The sequence below is a fragment of the Idiotropiscis lumnitzeri genome, chromosome 6 (assembly GCF_059441095.1).
Source record: "Idiotropiscis lumnitzeri isolate Australia: NSW breed Sydney's pygmy pipehorse chromosome 6, RoL_Ilum_1.0, whole genome shotgun sequence".
NCBI classification, from domain to species: Eukaryota; Metazoa; Chordata; class Actinopteri; order Syngnathiformes; family Syngnathidae; genus Idiotropiscis; species Idiotropiscis lumnitzeri.
Genome location: NC_142396.1, coordinates 9,089,986 through 9,110,678, shown reverse-complemented (window position 1 = coordinate 9,110,678; position 20,693 = coordinate 9,089,986). Strand labels below are relative to the sequence as shown.

The following is a 20,693-nucleotide window of genomic DNA, read 5'->3' as shown; positions in this document are numbered from 1 at the left end:
ACATTCTGGATCGTGACTCACTATGCCACACAATGTCCTTTTACCAGTGTGGGGGGGGGAGGGAGAGGTAACCAATGTTCAATGTGAGCTCATTAGTGCTGAGCATACAGCATCACTGCGTCAGAGATAGAGAAAAAAAAACTTGTGTTTTGAAGGAGTGAGTCGTGAGCCACGTGAGAGCAGCAGCATGTTCTTGTGTTAAGCAAAAAAGATGCACTGAATCATTTCCAGTGTACGAGTGTGTGTAGGACAAACAACAAAGGGTCATGTTGCTCTTGAACATTAAAGGCTACTTCCTATTCCAAGTAGAAGAGAGGGCTTTGACACCTTAACGGAACAAATTGAGCTCGCTTCATTAGAATTTCTAGTTGGATTGCATTAGTATGCGCACGGAACCTGTTTGTTCTTCAATTGCCTCTTTAATTTAAGACTGCACCAGTGATTATTTTCACAATCAGACAAGCTGTGGTTTTACATTTTTAATTTATGTGAATCAAAAATGAAAAAGAATGCTGTCCAAGTCATTTACCCGATTGTGAGAGCAAAGTGGGAATTACTTACTCAATGGTCAGAAATTATAATACGTATATTAATAATAATAATTTAAAAAAAAAACGTTTTCCACAAGCCTTTTCCAGCAACAAATAACACTTGCTTTGCATTTTTTATGAGGTTTGACATGCTTTAAAAATGTTCCAAGTCCAAACAAAATGATATTTCTCATTCTGGTCATGATGAATGAGAGCTTTTTTTGTCAGTCATGAAAATGTTTTCATTAAAAAGGCTATAATGTCCCACATGAGTAAAACGGGACACTCACATACCCATAATCAGTTCAAATTTTCTACCTTCACATCAAAGTTAAGAAAAATAAAATAAAAAAGACTTGATAATTGGATATTTCTAAAAGATTATCATGTGGAGTGTGTTTCCAATGATTTCTCCTCTCTGATCTGCTTCGGAATCATAATTAAACGTGTACAATATTCATGAACGCAAATCCTTGTGTGGGGTCTGTCACACGATGAAAATCACGTTAAATTTAAGAGGTTCAATGCAACGTGACAAGCCATTAAAATAAAGGAGACTCCCACCTATTGTGTGATGGCAGTGTCTGACTAAAAGATATTGGCCAGCCTAAATTTGGACCAACTAATGTCTTCCAAGGCTAAAGCTTAATCAGTCAGTGAACTGATGACATTTGGAATGGTTAAAAAATCCTCTGAACAACAGATGAACACAAAAGTGACATTCTAAACAACACCTGACTACCATGTGATGATGTCTCATGGATCCTTAAAATGGTTTTTTTTAAAAACTGGCGTGAAAATTGCGAGATGCGACCGAAGTTAAGAACCAAACTGGTCTGATTCACTGCGTCACATTTGAACGTCATCCTCTTGCGCAGAGGCCTCGGTGGAGCCCGATCGCTCCACTTTCGATGCCTCTGGTCCAGCTGTGTCTGCGTTTTGTAACGGTGAGCTATCCAATGGCGACGGTTCTTCCAAAAGCCCTTGCACGTCCACCACTGCAGAACACGTGTTCGATGCTGCCGCCGCCTGCTCGTTCCTCTCCGTGTAGAAGAGGATGTATGCCTTGGCCTTCCTCAGTGTTTGCTCGTTGGCGAGAGTCACCGTGCTGTCGTTGAAGTGGTACCAGCGCCCCTCGTGGCTGCCGTACGCTGTGTAGTGGCCCGATCCCACCCTGCAGACACACACGTGCGTGAGGTCACATTTTGTAATAGGCCAAAAGGCTGAGGTGATGGGATCAGCCACATCTGGCACAACACTGCCCCTTACAGGTCCATGATAGAACAGCAGCAAGCACCAGTTCAGTTGCCTTTATAATTGGAGCTTCTAACACTCGGTGAAAAAATAGAGGCCACACTTTTTAATGTTGCTGTTTGTCTGTTTGGATGTTATTAGTGACTTGAGTTTCAGGGATAAAACATTCTACTCACCCGGAACCATGATGCACTACTATGGCCGCCAGGTCATACAGACAGCTCTCCACTAACAAACTCTCCGGCTGAAAAGATAAAAAGCAAGGTTTTCATGCCATCATATGTTGCCTTAGCTGTCACTTGAAAATAACTCCAATAACAGCTAACATTTCCAGCTGTCTATTCTTTTAACCTGTCTTGTTTGGCTGCTTGGTATCGCCATCTGTGCTTAGCTGTATTGTGATGGATATTTATTGGAAATGATGTTGGACAGTGAGCAAAAAAGAACAGAGCATAAAAAAAACAATTGTTAAATAAGAGTTGGATTAGATCGATGATATGTGGACTGGGGTAAGTGATTCAACGGATAACGAAAGGACAGGACAGCTGTAGTGAGGTAGGCAGTCCTACCAGTTTGCGGTGGGAGGGGCGATGGCGTGCCAAACACTAAAGAATTTGAGTACAAACAGGAGTTGTGATAAAGGGCTGCCCGTCCATTCTGTCACGTGCAGGTTTACAAATAGCACATTTAATATAGAGTGGCGCACCCTAGAGCCTGCATCCAGTAATTACAGCTAACAAAAATAATTGAGAATCATTTAAAAAAAATTAAATAGTAAGTAAACTAACATTTGATTTAATTCTAATAGAAATATTCTTCCACTTTTGTGTCGAATTTCTGACCATTTCATGTTCCGCCTTGAGGTGTCCTGATCCGATCGCATAATTTCCTGATGATCGGTATCATGTAAAAAAAACGAAAGATTTCCTCAAATTTTAAAGGGGCAGTAATCATCATAATAATCTAGAGGTAATTACAACTATATCGCCAAATGGAATCGCAATAGTTTCTTATATTTACACAAGATAACATTTCCTTTTTTTTTTTAAGTATATTTAAAAAGTGCCGGTAAGAGCCAGTTTTAGGAGCATCATTGCACGTTTGCCATATGGCTGCGTTCACCTTGCTTCCTCTGTAAGATCTTTCTGACTCCTTCATACCAAACCGCTTGTTACGTGTTTTTGGTTGTCCTAGCGCTCACATTCCTTTAGGACTCTTAGACATTTTCTATCGAGGTCCTCTGAGCAAACGTGTCTTTTTCTCTAACTCTCGCTGACAACTATGGGAGCCGGCTGTTGTTTGGGCTGGGGCACGCAAAAAGCCAACATGGTGTCCAAGCTTACCTCAAGTAAATAGCCCTTCATGTCCAAGTCTTTTAGTGGAAATTCTACATAAGTGTCCACTTTATTTCTCAAAAAGGCAGTCCAGTGAAACCTTTTCAAGTGCAGGCACAAAACCTGCATTTGAAAACAAAACCTTCAATAGAACCAAATAATAGCATATTTTATTCTGCTAAGTGGCTGCTTCATAATAATGACTCTTCGATTACCTTTGGAAGCTTTTGGATCCAGAACTTCTTGGTGGATTTCTGTCGTTTTTTACATTTGTGACAATAGTACAGCTCCGTTTCATCCAGCTCTTCCAGGTCAGTGAAGCTTCGTAGGCATTCTGAAACAGCCATTTAGCTTTATGTCCATTCCCCCACAAAATACTACAACCACGTCTGATAAAGCAGACAAATATCTTACCACGCAAGGTGCATGTCGGACCTGGCTCTTGATCTTTACTCCTCTTCTGTCTGAACCGGCTGGGAATGTCCAGAGAAAGATCTAAATGCGAGAACGTGGAATTAATGTAAATGATGCATCTTTAATGACAGTATAGTAGCACCTTCACCTTAAGTCAAGACATGAGGAGAGAACGCCAGAGGAGCGCAATAAGGCACTCTCGAGGCTGCTCGGCCATACAATTTAAAGAGCACAACATATTAATGCACTAATGGCTTAATTCCACTTCATACAACCAGTTTGTCTTTCCATTCTCCAATATAATGTTTTAGGAATTGATCATTTATCATATCATCCTATTGTTATTATCAAGCCCCGGTTCGCGCGGTTGAGGAAACACTGCACTAAACATGTGTAAACGTCTTACCAAGAAATGGGTCAAACTTCCGAGATTCGGTCCCACATATTAAACAATTGACTTCATTCTGAAGGATCCCACCAAAAATAGATGTGACGACGCTGGGTGTGCCATTTCTGCAGCGAAACCAACACATGATCACACACGCGAACAAAACATGCAGTGTTCACAAACAAAAGGGCATTGCAATGTTAAAGTAAAAAGTAGCTCTGGATGTAATTATGTGCCATTCTTCAAAAGGGTAAGACTGTCTTTTTATAGGAGAGAGAGCATAAATTATACGGTGAACCTGAAAATAAAAGAATTGCCTTGTCATGAGAAACCACAATAGACCTAGGAAACTAACATCACAATAACCCCCCCCCCTCATAAAAATGATTATGAAACACAAACTACTGTAAGAGGTCAACCTACAAGCAGCTCTTGTCATCCGCGCTAGAGAGTCGCAGCCTGTCCCGAGGCGAGCTCGACTCCGCCGCCCCGTTCTGACTGGGCTGGAGCTCCCTGTGGAGGTGGTCCAACAGGTAGCGCATGAACTCATGGGCGTCCTGCTGCTGGTAGCCTCTAGATGGAAGAAAAGTGCCGCCATTGTGAAATAGTTGCGAATTGAACAAGTAGAATTTTTTTTTTCACAGACCTGAAACTCGGCATGATTTTCCACACTGCATAAAATAACGAGTCTGGACTGAAGGCAGTCTGGTTTCCTTGCCAGAGGGAACAAAACGTCTTTCTTAACTCCTCCACCAGTGACCTGTTGAACATAAAGTAACACGTTATTCTGCTTTACTGCCTCTCATTGACTGTATAGTAATTGTGATTTGCGTGATTGTCATTGATCATTGTGATTGTTAAAAATTCTGTCGTCGTGTGCGATTGATTGTTGATAACCCGTGTCTTGAAACGATTGAGGCAAAAATGACTGTCATGGAAATCAGATTCTTCATTGAAGATAAGAGCATGATATGCTGCTTGATGCTATCTTGCTGAATTTAGGAGAAGAAAGACGAGAATAGAAACTAAATTTGCAGTTTCGTTCCTAAATTCAAGCGTCTTTAAGCACACTAACACTGCCTTTAGCTGCATGCACTCGGCTATTGACTCCTCCTGCCAGGCGAGGACCTTACACACTGATGTCCCCTTGGCTGCGAGTGTGGTACATCCTCCTTCCGGCCGTCTTCCCGCTGCGTAGCGCCACTGCTGGCAACCCCTTGAAATAACAGCTGAACTGCTCGATGTTGCTGCGAAGGAAATGAGACACTTTTAACCTTGTTAACAACGACTTTGTAAAACACTTCACGTGACCAAAAGATAGGGGGTATGAACTAGGGCTGAACGATTAATTGCATTTGCAATATAATCACGATTTGAGAAAGCGCCATTTTGTGATTGCAAAGGCTGTGGTTTTAAAGCTCATTACTTTATTGACAGTGTAGGGGAGAGTGGGAGTCACCTCACATGGTGAAAACTTCCAACGTATGAAAAATGATGATATGAGTGTTGACTATTTTGTGATATTTTGGCTGCTGTCGTATGTCGTAGTGCTTGTGTGACAAAGTGTATGATAGCTGTCGGATGTCTTGATTCCGAAGTTGGCTTTACCTCATTATTCCATAATGCATTACAGATCAGGTATTGTGTGTTGTAATAAAGATTTATGGTTGAAAAATACATTACAAAAGAACATTGAAAAAAAATTGCAAATCATAGCAATTAAATTATTTTACGTAATTGTTCCGCCCTAGAATGAACTATGAAATGTGCATATATGCAAAACAAGCTGTTCTCACAGTTTGTTTTTTTTTAATGGTGAGATTCAGCCTTTTTTTTTCTTTGCTTCAAATTCTCATTTTCATCGAAAAAGACTCACCTGAGCGACTGCAGAATGGCATTCATAAAACACGTGTTTCCCAGATTGCGCAGGCCTGTTGCTCCCAAAGCGGCCGCATCCTAACAGGTCCAGAGTGACATGGAAGAGCACATTACAATGTTGACACCAAGTAAAAACAATCAGTTCTATTTGAGCCAGAAAGGCCATACAAGGGTTCCGTTCCTACCACGGCAACCTAACACGAATTTGTACACAAGTCAGAGTTGGCCGCAATCTATCACTAACATAAAGCAGTCATTGTTAGGCCAGTACGCAAACGAGTCCTTTGTGCATCAGTCATAACCTCAAAACATCTTACGCTGATCCCGTGTAAAATGGTAATTAGCAGCACAAGATTGTAATTTTAATGCTATTATTAGAGTTATATTTTTGGTGGCTTACATTCTCTTTCAACATTTTTTTGTCTGGGGTTTGGCCGTCTTGAAGTTTTCTTTTCCTTGGCCTGTCACCAGTCAAGGCTGAACTGTGAGAGGGGGTTAACACATGATTTTTGTTTAGTTGAGTGAGCATTGCACATAACTGCGTGATAATGCGAAGATGAAAAAAAAAACAATATAGCAACTCTAGTTCCCTTGACAAGAGAGAGAGACTTACTTTTCTAAGCTCTGGAGATATTCCCGCACCTTTTGCACGTGCCCAAGTTTGGTGTCATTCACAACAAATTCATCACATCTGTAACTATAAAATCTGCATCAGAGGCCACATTCTTGCACAGGACATATTCAACATGTGTAGAAATAGCTTCTTGATAAGTAGGGAAATAATGCAGTTAAATTAAGACTTAACACTCACCAGAACACACTGTAGTTGCCAGAATCCATGCAAACCGAATGTTGACTTTTCTCTTTCTCCTGTTTTTCAGCCTTTCTTTGACAACTGCTGGACACGTGACTCTCTTCAAAGTGCTTCTTTGCATGCCCATTCACATATCTGGAGGGTAAATGCAACAATCAATTCTCAAGTAAAAATTTACAGAAGAAAATATAGGGCAGCAGGTGCTCTGTCTGTAAGGTCTCGGAGGACATGCACTGGAAAAAATGTGTTATTTACTTGAAAATTCTCTCAGAGATTCTAAGTAAACTTCACTAGTTTATTCAGTTAAAAAAAGTCACTCTAGGGTTGAATCAGAGGAAGGCAGTTATTTTTTTTTAAACACAGCAAATTTCATACTCTATGGGGTGCACAATCGAACCCACTAAACGTGAGCCATGCCACCGCTGCTGCGTATTAGAATATTGCTGCCGTGACTTGGACTCCTACCCACACCGACAGAACTTTTTGGTCTCCTTTTAGAGACACCAGCAATATACGTTTACATATGTGTATATATATGTTGCCTTGTGTATGAAATGTGCTATGTAAAAAAAAAAAACTTCCTTGAGTGACTTTTTTTTTAATTTAATAAAATAGTAAATAAATAATTAAATATAAATTAAAAATAGTCCTTTTTCAGGAGTAAACATCAATCCCCATTTTTATTTTTTTACAGTGTGGGTTTGACTTCCACTATAGACAACATATATGACAACTAGTTCTTGGAGATACTATCCTTCAACTACTGTTGAGGTGACCTTGAGCAAGGCATAAACTTAAAGGTTGGGAGACACTGTTCTAACCTCAGGGTATTATGTGTTAGTGTGTATCAGACTAGCTCACTGAACTGCCATGTACTAGTATGTTTTGTGCTTAATAGTAAGACAATTCTTTGCACTGGTAGAATGACTAGCGTGCACTAGTAAAATTAGTGTCATATAGTGTCATACTCGTTACGTTTTCTCCACTACTGTATAATAGTTCTTTGCACTAGTTAATCTCTGGTGCTCAGTGTACTACTAGTTAAGTGCCAGATTTCAACTAGTAAAATTTCAATTGAGATGCATGATACTGAGAGGTGCAATTTTTTTGGTCTGGGGAACAAGTAAACTCTGATTATTAAGAGTTCTGAAATAACTTACCGTCCACAGTGGACCACCAGGCAGGTGAGGCAAAGCCATGGACTTTTATTTGATCTGCAAACTGGACAAGAGAGAAAGCGATTTAGTTGACGTGAAGCGTGCACAGTCAGCAAAAAATTGCCACTATTTTGTAGGGTGCTGTTTTTTAAAAGGAGCCCGATCGGCGTATGGTCACTAACCGCTGCAGCACCAGGAGGAAGGTGCGCCGTTAGGCAACCTGGAGGAGTCGCCAGCAAAGCTCACGTTCGAGCCCAAATGAAGACACTCCATTGTTTTAAATCTCCGGACTGGACGTCATAAAGTAGCGAACGGATACAGCGACCGCGGCACGCATACAAAGAAAAGGTCAGCTAACAATAACTAATTAACATAAACTAGCTTGCTCACGTTAGCCGCTACCGGTCAACTACTGTGTTTTTCCAATGCACCTTTTCCTCCGTTTTTTGCCACAAAACGTTAAGACGTCATTTGCAACTACAGTCATTGAGTGCGCTAGGTGACAAGAAATATCCAAAACGTTGTTTTCACCCACACATGTTGTAAGACTAAAATGTAAAGGTAGTTATTGGTGAATAACACTTGGTAACAGAGAGCAGTCGCCCCGCACAAATGGAAACAACCTGAGGAAGTGACGTACATTTGCCGGCCGGTACTGGAGCTGCTTGTGACGAATGATGAAACGAAAATGGGGAAAATATATCAAGTGAGACTATTCATATTTTTAACCTACACTTAAAACACTGAAAGGAAAATTTCAACCTCCGAATGTGTGTATCTCAATACTTAGGAGCTGTAATGTAGATTTTTAGAATTTCCATTATGTGTTAAGTAACACACATGCGCAGTTGAGAACACTCGCGCTTCAAAGACGACAACTCCGATGCTGGAGGGGTATCATCTTGTCTCAAGACTAAAACGTATAACTAAGCCTGTTGAAAGTTAAACCCGTTGTTGTGACTCACATTATTATTATTATTATTATTATTATTAACTAGCCATTCACTTTCTTTAGAACTCGTCCACAATAGGGTCAAGCAGGTGAGCCTATGCTGCCTATGCCAGCTAATTTCGGGGACAGGGGCGTAGCCAGAAAATAATTCAGTGGGGTGGCCGTGGGTGTACGCGGGTGCGCGCGTGCGTGTGTGTGTGTGTCATTCTTTCATAGATGGGAAATCCAGGTCCAGAAAGTGAAAACCCTGCCACTGTTTGGCTGTAGCAAAACACACTTCTACTCGGTATGTCGTTTACCTGCCGCTGGGCAGAAGGTAAAATACACCCAGGACTGTTCACCAGCCAAATGGAGATTACATGGACAAGTAAGGGGCGCATTCTGAAGTTCATTTTGAGAGCACACTGATTCCCTCCCACCGTTGTGAAAATCAGAGCATTGTTTTAAATTCACCGTTAGGTTATTCAGTGCATGGACTAGGTGCTCTGACTTGGTGCACAGTGTGCGAGTGCTGGCTGGCTGCACTGGGAAAACTCACCCACTCTCAGAGTAGTGTACAGTGAGTTTCCCAACGCGCCCAACCGTTCACATCACATTCACACCTGTTGACAATTTAGAGCAGGAGCCACCAACATGGTAGCTGCGGGAACAGATAGCCCCCAAGGACCACATAAGCAGCCAGTTGTGCTGTCCCAAAAATAAATCACGGGTTATGGGACAGTGTTACATAAGTGATCATTTGAACATGCAAATACTGGCACATTTTGATCATTTGTTTCCTAATTATTGTGAGAAACCATTAACATGACAGTCCGTCACAATAATTGATATAATTCATTATCATTAACATAATAACATTTGATAAAAGGTCATTTGAAAGATTTGTTTTTTCACAAGTGTGCATCAAATTGGTAGACCTCGACAGTAATCCATTGCCAAGCTACAGCTCTTAGTTTCAAAAAGGTTGGTTGGATGTTTTTTGAATGTGGGAGGTAGATTATTTGTTAAGATTATTATTATTATTATTGAAAATGCAGGAATGCCATGCTAATCACATATTCCGGAGCAAGACCATTGCTATTTTTAGCTATTTAAAATTATTTGCCCAAATGTTTGTGCGCTCTGTTTGAGGTAGACAACTGACTGTTGTTTGGCTGGGTTGACATACTAAAAGCAGCAGAAGCCTCTGCTACAAAAGGCTCAACTTGACTTGTCTGGAAGACCCCCCCCCCAAAAAAAACAAAAAAAAAACACAGCAACAACCAGAATGAATATACGATAAATTTGTCCAAATAGTGAGTGTTCATCATCATCATCAGAAATATTATCGAACTTCGCAGCACTAAGGAAAACATTGGTGAGCTACTAAAATACGGTAACTACGCTAAAGCAAGGTCTTCTTTTGCTTTATGTTTCCAGGACCACAAGTACCTTACCTAGAATGAAAAATTCCCAGAACCTTAGGTGAAAATACAGTCGGTAATTTGGTTCCTGGAAACTTTCAGTTCCGGGCCTCTAAGGAGTCATTCGTGTGTAAAATTAAAACACTTAAGCACGACAGGATCTTATTCAACTGGAAGTATTTAATTTGAAACAGCCTGTTGATGAAGAATAAATGTTACAATCGTGAAACCTTTATTTACTGCCATTGCAATTTACATTTTTTCAATGAACATTTGCAAGTAAAATATTCCACGTGTATAGTGTGTATCTAACAGTAAACAGTCACATGTTGTATGTTGGTATTGCTGTGCAGTGAAAAGCAAAACTAAAGGAGCAGATTTACTTGTAGAATTATTTGAGTGACTCACAAGTAGTTAAAATTCAGTCTGATTATTTTCTTGTTGAACAGCTTTTAGATTATTGCAATGACACACAAACAATCAGATGTGCAGTACATGTAAAAAAAAATGTCCTGACTTAATATTCAATACTGCAAACATCTAAGTCCTCCATCAGATTTGGTGTCATTGAGCTAGAATGTCACTCAATGGAGTGCAGTACTGGGAAAAAAAAATCGTCGCCTTGATGACTGCGAGGGCTGGATGCTTCCATTGATGCTATATTGTCACAAATGGTAAACACGTTCGCATCTTTATCGCGATCCCAAGATATACACTAGAAAGTTGGAATTACACAAAAGATCTAAGTATGGTATCGACACTTAAAAAAAAACAACAAAAAAACAGACACACACACCCAAGTTGTTTGTTGGATTATGCCATTTCAAGACTCTGCTCCCTGAGAGGAACTTCCGGCTGTTCGTCTTTACTTTTTGCCGAGGACTTTGTCTGCTTTTTCCTGCAGTAGGAGCACAGTTAGAAGTTACAGGAGACACTTAATCCAATAACCCTGATCTTGTATTTAATTGAAAACTTTGCTCTTACTTAGACTGAACCGTCAAGACGATGATCGTTATGATGATAGCTGTCACGATGAGACCAATCAAAACTCCACAGATGATTGCTGTTGACGATGACCATCAAGTGAGTAAATCCAACTAGCATGCATGTTTACATCCAATGAATTCTTTTTAGAACAGTGGACCAGACATGACATGGCGGGGAAAAATTCGATTACGGCCACAAAACACTAATTTGTATTATATACCTATTTAGTGGCTACGATTGAATTTCTTCCCCCATATCATGTCTGAGGTTTTGTAGGTTACTGTTTTTATCTACCGATTGGTGTGTCTGTCTCATCCTCCTCCTCTTCCTCTCGGTCATCTGAGAATAAATGTAAAAACAATTAGATCTGCTTGGAACGTACAATCAAGATTGGCAGGAGATCCACACTCACCGCGGATACCGGCACAGGTGGCGTTGCAGCTGTCATGGTCAAAAAATCGGTTTCCGTTTCCATGGCAGCCCGTCCAAGTAAATTTTTTGCACTTCCCATGAACGGCATCGTAGTAAAATCTCAAAAACTTGCCATTGCATCCGCCATTGAACTTCCTCAAGAGGCAAACTGACGTTGCTAGGAGGGGGGAAAAACGAAGTAATTAGAATCGGCATCTGATAATGATGTTAAACAAGGTCAAGTGTTCAAAGCTGTTTCATTCACACGCACTCTGTAATTTTATTCTTTACCACGTGGTGGCGTATTGTCTACACAAACGTGCCCGCGTGACGTGCTCGACTTCGAGGGTACTATAGGTACTTTGCATCTGAACCATCAAATGGAATGAAATGCCGAAATTCAGCCTTTGCAAAAATAAAACTGCACAGTTTTGACCAACATTAATTCAACAATTAGTTTCTTTTCATGGCTCCTTAATAGGCTAAAGGCAGTAAATATTAACACCGGCAGGATAGGACACAGAAACCTGCACATACTAAAATTCAAACAGACAAAAATATATATATATTTCTTATTTATTCTATTAACTAACATTTTGAGTGAGTGATTTGATAAAAGCATGTGCTACTTGCTTTTATCTCATCCACCAGTCTTTTAACTCATATTGCATGTTCATGTTTCAAAGTCACCATATACACCACCAAGTAAATCTGCTTTTAGCCACGGTACATTACAAGTTGACAATATAGTAGCTTCCAGCTAATCTTACCATCTTTGGGGTAGCTGAGTTCTATATTGGCCGAACAGTTCCTCATGCACTCCCGTTCGTTTAGGAAACGATTGCCGTTGCCTCCTTCGCCTTTGTATACGAACGGGCTGCATTGGTCTTTGCTGCCGTCATAGTACAAAGAAATGATGAAGTTCCCCCCATAACCTTCATCCTCGGCCAGGTGGCAAAATTCTGTTGGATGATAAAAAAAAAAGATACCACTGTTAAGTACGAAGTGATGACGAGAACTAGCAATGATCAGAGGTGGGCATTTTGAAAAATGTTACTGCTCCAATGTTTGTCATCTGTCAGCGGCCTGGGTACCCGTCCGTCATTTGTCAGTCTGTCATTTTTTCAAGCCGGACTGAATTGTAATCATCAGTGAGTTACTCCATCAATTAGTCTGCCAGAAGTCCGTCGGTCTGATAATCAGTCCGGCGTTCCATCCCACCTCCCCCATCCTGCAACCTCAGCAAAACAGGCAATCCGTCACTGACGTATGCGGTTAGTGTTGATTACTCCGGTTGATGAAAATCCACCACCATCGATGCTTCGTCTGTCATGTTTTAAAAGTGTCCTGGCATTCGTCAGCGAAACGAGCATCCGTCAGTGATTGAATGCCCACCTCTGGTAATGATAACATGACCGTTGCACAGGCTTGCGATATCATGCATCCATGTAAATGTTTAAACTCATCACGCCCTCTTTTTATGATGGCAATAAAAAGCACCACTAATGCTACGTTCAAACTTCCTGCCCTGCTTGGTTCCTCAAAAGGGATTTGGTTTCATATACTATCAAAACTTTTTTTTTTTACCAATAACCCACTTGATTTTGGATGAAAAGTGATTCAAATTGCCTTGTACACCATCACAATCACACCCACATACATTCATTGCGTTGAGGTGTCAACACATTGTAATTTTGGTTTATGTTAGTCATCGTAATTTGCAATGTGTAAATACATTAATTTTTTTATGAAATTGCCAGCTTTGTGCCCAAAGTCAGCTGGGATAGGCTCCAGATCACCCGCGACTGTAATGAAGACAGGCGCTGAAGAAAATGGGCGGGTAACTGCAACCGTTTCTTTGAATAAAAACATCCTGTTGGGTTTGTTCTCAGACAAAGCCTTAAACGAGCTCAAAGGAAATTAAGTGATGAGAAAAAAAAAAACATAAACTGTAAGTTTAGTCCAACATATCAACGTTTTTGTAGCTGCTATCTTGCGCTGAGACAACTCAGCAGGAAGTTTGCTTTTATCTTGGTTGAGATTTGACTAAATACAATTACGCTTAAAATTAAATATGAATCATGTTTTAAAGGTTTACAAATTAATTACATTTTTAAAAATATATCCATCTACTGGTTGCTGTGCAGATTTTTTTATACCAAATGTTTTTTTTTTTTTTTATATTCTTCAACACAGATTGTAAAATGGAGGGACCTACCTGGGACATCAGAATAGCCGAGGTGAAATGCAGCAAAGACAATGCCAAAAAGTAGTAGGCGCTTCATCTTGCAGCTTGGCTCGGAGCTGTCTCTCACCCACTGAGTCCTGGTTGTAAACTACTGCGTGAGTGGGCTGTTGTGGCTGACCTTTGGACCAACGCTAGCACCTTTTCATTCGAAACAAATCGTAACGGACCAACGTGGGATCAGGTAGACGACAGCAGTTTGTGTGCATGCGCAGTTGTGTTTTGCTAAACGAGGTTGCTGTAATAATTTGAGTCAGTCTTTTGGATTTCATTTCTAAGCAGCAGTACATTTCCTGACCTGGCAGATTTACCATGCATTTATTGTCATTTTATGGGTTGATGCAAAGACGTGGGGAAATAAGCACACCCTGCAGTCTCAGATGGTCTCCCATCCATGTCCTAACCAGGCCTGACCCTGCTTGTTTTCCGAGATCAGATGTTCTCAGAGCAGTACCAATTCCCAGTGTGCTGAACTACTCGCGTGAGCATGTTTGACTGACATATTCACATTTGAGCATTTTCCCTCACTTGCAAACAAAGAAGGCCCGATTGTCGAATGTCTCGAAAAGATTATCCTCAGCAATTACCTCACGGTGTAGATTGGGAGGGATTTTTCCTCATTGAGCTGCATGGAAAATTGTCGGATTTGCAAATCGTGCATGTTCATTATTTCCAAAGACACTTGGAATTGACTAAGCCCCCCAAATCAGTGATTGTGACGTGAAACGGAACCATACGCCAACCAAACTGGTTGTATTGCGTGTTTGTATAACGTGTCTCCCAAGTCATTTACCACAGTAAAAATGACAAACACAAAAGTTGTGATGCCGCTGTGATGTGGTTACCAGATAAGTTCGTTTTCCTTATTCTTTTTCACGGGTGTCCAAATCCAGTCCTTGAGGACCACTATCCTGCATGTTTTTGATGTTTCCTTCCTCCAACACAGCTGATTCAAATGATCAGTATTGTTATCAGGATTCTGCAGAGCATGGTGTGAGTCTAAGTGGCTTTCTAAAATATCTAAAAAAATCAAATAAAAAAGATTTAAAAATGGACCTTAATCAAAGTTAGGCGGAAAAAAAATGAACATGGATTTAAAAGCATTGACACTGGCTGGGCTGACTTCACTTCCGCTGGAAGCTTATTTCATTTGTGTGCAGCATAACAGCTAATTGCAGCTTCACCGTGTTTACTTTGAACTCTGGGCTCCATTAAGACCCAAGTATGCTGATCGCAGAACCCTACAGCGTTTATGTCCATTCAGCATTTCTTCAATGTTTTCAGGACCTAAACCACTGAGTTATTTATAGATCAGTAGTGGAATTTGAAAATCTATTCTTTCAGTCTGGTGGTGTGTCAGGCATCTCGAGTACACCACGCACTATAAAAGCAATAAGAGCACACGTGGTGATTTATTCCCCTCTCGTCATGTGTGGAGTCTCTCACTGTTAAAAATGATGAGCTTTAATTAAATTATAAAAGTGTTCTTGTGTCCGAAATCATATCAAATAAAATAAGAATGACTCATCTGGATGCGGTTACAAGTCAAGTAATGACTGGAAGAGGATAAAACAGATGTATGTAGTTTTTCTTGACATAATAACTTTGGTCACTACAGTGCTGCCCCAGCATGAATCTTAAAGCGTGCTTGTACGTTTCTGCCCGTGTGGACCGTCGTTTGACAATGTTGTTGTTTGCATGAGTGCAACATTTGAACAAATTTAAAAAAAAAAATGGATGACGATATGTGCATGTATTACACAGAAGCCTGTCAATAAAGTAGAAACACAGTAAATGGCGTTAAGTCAAGATAGAAAGATAGAGCCCTCTGGTGTCAAATTGTAAACACACACTCATGCAAGCACACACTCGGCTAGAGGCACTTGACAAAGATTCCGTGGAAGCCGTGCACTTGTCACAGAGCGTGTTGACAAGAAGACCCAGTGGGCTGGTGTTGTTGTGACTGTGACGTCAATGGAGGCTACGACGAGAGACAACGTGCGCTTAAAAGCGGTGTGGAGGCTTGTGGTTTGCAGGACGGACCGATCCACATCGGTCAGAGGACACCAAGATGCTGCGGTTGAGCCTCATATCCATCGCTCTATTACTGCAAGCGGCCGTCACTTACGGTAAGATGCTTTCATGATAAAAAAAAAAAAAAAAATGTTACTTTATTATTACTCTTCATTGACTGTTTTTTTTGCAGGTGATTTGGCTTTTGAAAGACAATTATTCTCTTTAACCTTTAATTATTCAAACGGACTTCTCCTAATTGCAAGTTAATTCACAGTGCAACCTATTTGTCTGTTTCAGGGGCCAAATGGGGCTACACCAGTAAGTCTGAGTATACTTTTTTCAACCTTTTCTTCAATGTGCTTTTGAAATAACTTGGACATGTTCTCCATGTTATAGCAACAATGCATTTATCATGTACCCCAGGTCAAAGTTAGTTTCTGACTTATTTAAGAGATGGAAATAATAGGATGCAATTGTGCGGTATAAAGGAACTGTAACTAATATCTAACCATTATGTACCATGAATTGCTTTGCGATAATTCAAATTGTCAAATAGTGAGCTTGCCCAAAGATTTCTTCTCAAACCCCAGTGTTGCATTCAGTGACCCAATTTGAAGTTTATTATACATATTTTTCCTGGATGAATGACTGCTTCATTCATTTTACAACGGAAATAATAATTAATATAGTCTTGTCTTCAACATTTCTTTGCTGAAATTATTTCCTACACTGTTATTTGCATTCCAATTAGTGGAAACCTTTTACTAACAAGGTCTGATATTCCTTTTTTTTTAACCTGGCTGTGGTTTGCCATTAATGAGAGCCAATGAGGCCTGGTGCAGTGCATACTAATCACACATCTTTAGTTGGTGCACATGTCAATTAGGAACAATCAAGACATTTAAAAGAAGCCCTTTGAAACTATCATAGTTATTATCTGAGTCATCTGCTGTTGTAAAAACATTTGATGCAGGAAAAAAAGAAATGTAGCGTTGAAGAGTTCACCCTCAGTCAAAGGCTGAAAGCATTCAGAGGGACATGTTAGTGGTCAAGAGTCTGGCCAGCCGGAGGCCACATGACAAGCGCATAGGTGACTCATCGACCACGAGCAATCGAACCTTGAAATCCAAAGTCAAGACGTTGCTGGTTGTTCTCTTTCTCACTGCACATCTTGGTTCGTCATGTCTTTTTGTGGTATCAGAATAAGGATTGAGCGATTCACATCGGTTGAGCTGTCATGATGCGGTGCATCAGTCATCTCTAAACCGGCCACAAAAGTGGCACAAACCATTTTTCGGGGTTGAATTCAGTCAGTCATCATTAATCTGGAATAGAATAGCTTTGCTGAAAACTAAACATGGCGCTTTGGAGACACGGTCATCGGGTTTGCGAACTTTACTTTCATCCCGCATACATTTTAATTAACATGTCTGTCTTATTGTCACGCCTTCCTTCCACTACTGACTTAATGTTAAGAGACATCGTGAAGCCGTGGAACTCATCAAATTCAGATTCTAAAAATATTCTGCATCTTTCTCTTTGTACAATCCTCTCATTTAGACCGGGAAGTTGTACGACAGCCTGCTCCTCATGTTCACACAATGAATTGTTTTTGCATTCAATCAGTAATATTCCGCTTTGATTATAGACACAATATTTTGTAGGCGATCATTGAGTTTAACATTGTGAAGTATATATATGCTCAATGTCCCTTTTAAACATCCATCCATCCATCACCTGAACCGCTTTTCCTCACAAGCTGTCCCAGCTGTCTTCGGGCAGTTGGCGGGTTGTCAGTCAATCGCGGGTCACATAACGACAAACAACCAATCCACGATCACACCAATTTCGCTAATTTGATTGAGCACGGGGGAACTTAAATACATTAATTTTCAAAATGATTATTCAGTCACATAAAGACCCCTCGTTATCCATTCATTGGAAGAATGCGATAAGAAACAGAACAAAAGCTAACTTTGGGAAAGTCTTTAACGGAGACCATTTGTAGGTTAGTGGTTCACATAGTTGACCTCCAGCTGGCGTGGAATCAGTTCCAACTCATTGCCTCATTCAGAATTCCCCTGCGATTTACGCGCACCTAAAGTCAGCTGGGGTAAGCCCGACCCGGCTTTATAGAAAACGGAAGAATGCATGGATGGACTGACCTTGATTCTATTTACAGGCTTAGATGGAGAAAGCCACTGGCACCAAAACTTTCCTTACTGTGCTGGGCCGATGCAGTCTCCAATTGACTTCAAGACAAAGAATCTCATCTTTGATGCATCTTTAAGACCAATTGTGCTCGAGAACTATGATCTGACAAGTGGAAACAATCTTAAGATGAAAAATAACGGACATTCAAGTGAGTATTTCACCCATGTTGAGGCATCGCTTCGTCTCCCAAAATCGGTTTTCCAAAATCTTTTCAGCTGAAGACCCAAATTAGAAATGTGGTTCCTCCCCAGGATCCAAATGTACTGATACATCACATGTTGCCAAAACTGTACGTAAATAAATGAAACAAAACTTAAGACGCCTTATCATTTTGCGTCCCAACTCTACTTTTGGTAAACCGGACTTTAAACCCCATTCAATGTCAATTTTGTGCACCAGCATTATACTTTCTTCTGTATAGGCACTAGAAATAAATAAAAAGAAAAGGAATACATGAATGTGGTGTTAACACATTCCCTATAAATGACCCATAAAAAATAGAGCAGAAAATGATAGGTGGCTTTGGTTTGTTTTGACATCTACCGTGTTAACTCTTCTCGCCTTTCTTTTCTTAGCAGCTATTTCACTAAATGAAAGAGCTTCATATTTATTCTGGGAAATTCGGAGCAAAGATTACTCATCTGCTATCCCTACCCTGCACTGGGTTTGGTTAATCTCAACGTCAGCAACTGGCATCGGTTAGCTCGACTATGCCAACAATCTGCTGAAACAGTTGCGGCAAACGAACCACTTGCCAAAAATGGTACATGTGCTGTTCTGACGGGTCGGAGCGGAAGCACGCATCATCATCAGTGTGTGTTGACAGAGACTTGCACTGAAAAAAAAAAGAAATATTCGTCATGCACTGATTTACCATGAAGAGATATGGTCACTTGATCTTAAAGTAGCTCAAAGACGCTTTGTCATCTCTGCATTGTTTGCAGTACCTCTGGTCGGTTGTTACGTCAGAAACTACCGTACTACAACCACAACTTCCTTGAACCTCTACGCTCTCATGAATGCATTGTAGCGTTTCATTTAATGCTTCATGATTCACTGATAATAAAATAAATACGTGGCTTTTGTGTCATCTTCTCCACAGTCCAAATATTACTCCCCCCAACGATGACCATCTCTGGCCTCCCTCAACGCAACACTGCAGCTCAGCTCCACATTCACTGGGGCTCCAAAACCAATCCTCTGGGTTCTGAGCACACGGTTGACAGCAAGCGGTATGCTGCAGAGGTAAATAAAAAGTCAATGGCAACTTGATCCATTGAGGAAATGCACCGACCACATTTACCTGCGAGCATCGCTACAATTGAAACGTCTCAAATTGGACTGGCAGATGATACCAAAATGTAGTGCTGTTGAATTGCGCCTTTTGCAAGATTTGACACGACTCATGCCATCATTTTAATGCAATGCGTAAAAAAATAAAAATCCACTTTTTTTCACTTGGATTCTCGGGAACTTAAAAGATCAGTTTCCGTCATGTACCATCAATTTCAATCCCCTTGAGAATTTTTCCTCTTTCTGTATTTACAGTTGTGCTGAGTAAAGCTCCCCCCAAGCTTTATTTCCACAGTTTACATGTGTTCCTAGCAAGCCCTGGAGGAACATTTCCAAACATCGTACACTGTTTGATAACAGACCGTCTCAAAACATAATGTGCTACTGTTTCAAGCGGCAATGACTTTTTGTCCTTTTTTTTTTTTTTTTTTTTTTTCACCTGTGCCGACACAAGACTGCGTGTGCCAGCGGCTGCGGAGCCACATGCAAGGTGTTGTGGTCCGAGTCTCAGTGGACACAGAGACTCAATTGTCAACGTGTCCTTTCAAGGCATTCCAGAATCCACAACCACACTTTGATGACATGTTGTTTTTGGTCTCATAGCATGACACAACGCAATCTAAAAACCTCCACGTCCACTTTGATTCCCCTAAATTGTCATAGAAATACATGTTCTATTAAAAAGAAAAGGCAGCTGATGTGGCTCAGTCTTCTGTTTTGGAAGCCTTCCCTTGGCGACTGGCATCTGGAAGGAGACCTCAGGTGTCCAGTCATGCTGACGTGAATATGGCGTCCTACTCAGACTGCTGCCCCCGTGGCCCTGATCAGCAGAACAAAATGAAAGTATATATTTTCCATCATAACCCATTTCTCTCTCTTGTCTTACAGCTTCACATTGTACACTACAACTCAGAAAAGTACCCCAATGTATCCATGGCGTTTGATAAATCTGACGGGCTGGCTGTGCTGGGTGTTTTCATTGAGGTGACAATTTTTAGACCTTTTGTCTCTATCGGACCATGTGACCAGCTGACTCTTTTTATTTTCCCAAACAGATTGGGGCTTTCAGTCCAGGCTATGACAACATTCTTTCACATCTCTCTCAAATCCCCCACAAATGTGAGTCTCCCACAATTTGCGTTGTTACAAGTGATTGTGTGGATCATAGGAGAATGACCTCTCCATTTTATTTCCAGCTAACGTACATGAGATTCCCGCTTTCGATGTCAGAGCACTGATGCCACAGCTTCTGGATGAGTATTTCCGTTACGACGGTTCTCTGACGGCACCGCCTTGCTATCAAAGTGTGCTGTGGACAGTGTTCAAGAATCCTGTCACCATCTCTCAAGCTCAGGTGACTTATTTGCCGATTCCATTCTCTACAAATCGCCCGTCAACTTTTA

The 20,693-nt window shown here is 40.8% G+C and overlaps 3 protein-coding genes across 4 annotated transcripts in view; 1 reads left to right on the top strand and 2 right to left on the bottom strand.

Moving 5' to 3' along the window:
* The window catches only part of ca12 (carbonic anhydrase 12), a 73,588-nt gene that overhangs the window by 51,678 nt on the left and 1,217 nt on the right, over positions 1-20,693 (top strand). Inside the window, exons 6-13 of the mRNA XM_088298600.1 lie at positions 11,113-11,207; positions 13,719-15,896; positions 16,081-16,101; positions 17,966-18,145; positions 19,100-19,242; positions 20,179-20,274; positions 20,346-20,409; positions 20,487-20,644. Coding sequence (XP_088154726.1) covers positions 15,839-15,896; positions 16,081-16,101; positions 17,966-18,145; positions 19,100-19,242; positions 20,179-20,274; positions 20,346-20,409; positions 20,487-20,644 — 720 coding nt within the window. The 5' untranslated portion in view covers positions 11,113-11,207; positions 13,719-15,838. The remainder of the gene's footprint in view (positions 1-11,112; positions 11,208-13,718; positions 15,897-16,080; positions 16,102-17,965; positions 18,146-19,099; positions 19,243-20,178; positions 20,275-20,345; positions 20,410-20,486; positions 20,645-20,693) is intronic.
* On the bottom strand, positions 465-8,400 carry usp3 (ubiquitin specific peptidase 3). 2 transcript variants are annotated; one of them, XM_088298596.1, is made up of 15 exons: positions 7,952-8,400; positions 7,773-7,833; positions 6,610-6,747; positions 6,412-6,495; positions 6,199-6,280; positions 5,797-5,876; positions 5,054-5,167; positions 4,567-4,680; positions 4,344-4,493; positions 3,939-4,045; positions 3,533-3,613; positions 3,334-3,452; positions 3,128-3,241; positions 1,961-2,028; positions 465-1,704 (listed from the first exon to the last, which is right to left on the bottom strand). In XM_088298596.1, exons 1-15 carry the CDS (start codon positions 8,040-8,042, stop codon positions 1,380-1,382), a joined length of 1,728 nt encoding a protein of 575 aa, XP_088154722.1. In that variant the 5' UTR covers positions 8,043-8,400; the 3' UTR covers positions 465-1,379. The 2 variants fall into 2 exon arrangements, with proteins under 2 accessions (XP_088154722.1, XP_088154723.1); XM_088298597.1 differs by lacking the exon at positions 3,128-3,241.
* On the bottom strand, positions 10,938-13,807 carry LOC148335114 (inter-alpha-trypsin inhibitor). Its single transcript, XM_088298599.1, has 6 exons — positions 13,741-13,807; positions 12,293-12,484; positions 11,524-11,700; positions 11,406-11,450; positions 11,109-11,187; positions 10,938-11,022 (listed from the first exon to the last, which is right to left on the bottom strand). Exons 1-6 carry the CDS (start codon positions 13,805-13,807, stop codon positions 10,938-10,940), a joined length of 645 nt encoding a protein of 214 aa, XP_088154725.1.

Coding starts and splice junctions, on each gene's coding strand:
- usp3 (XM_088298596.1), bottom strand. CDS start 8,042: ATGGAGTGTCTTCATTTGGGCTCGAACGTGAGCTTTGCTGGCGACTCC. Junction 5,877..6,198: donor AAAAAATGTTGAAAGAGAAT/GTAAGCCACCAA, acceptor TGGACCTGTTAG/GATGCGGCCGCTTTGGGAGC. Junction 4,494..4,566: donor AAAATCATGCCGAGTTTCAG/GTCTGTGAAAAA, acceptor TCTTCCATCTAG/AGGCTACCAGCAGCAGGACG.
- LOC148335114 (XM_088298599.1), bottom strand. CDS start 13,807: ATGAAGCGCCTACTACTTTTTGGCATTGTCTTTGCTGCATTTCACCTC. Junction 11,451..11,523: donor CACCTGTGCCGGTATCCGCG/GTGAGTGTGGAT, acceptor ATTTATTCTCAG/ATGACCGAGAGGAAGAGGAG. Junction 11,023..11,108: donor GTCTTGACGGTTCAGTCTAA/GTAAGAGCAAAG, acceptor CTCCTACTGCAG/GAAAAAGCAGACAAAGTCCT.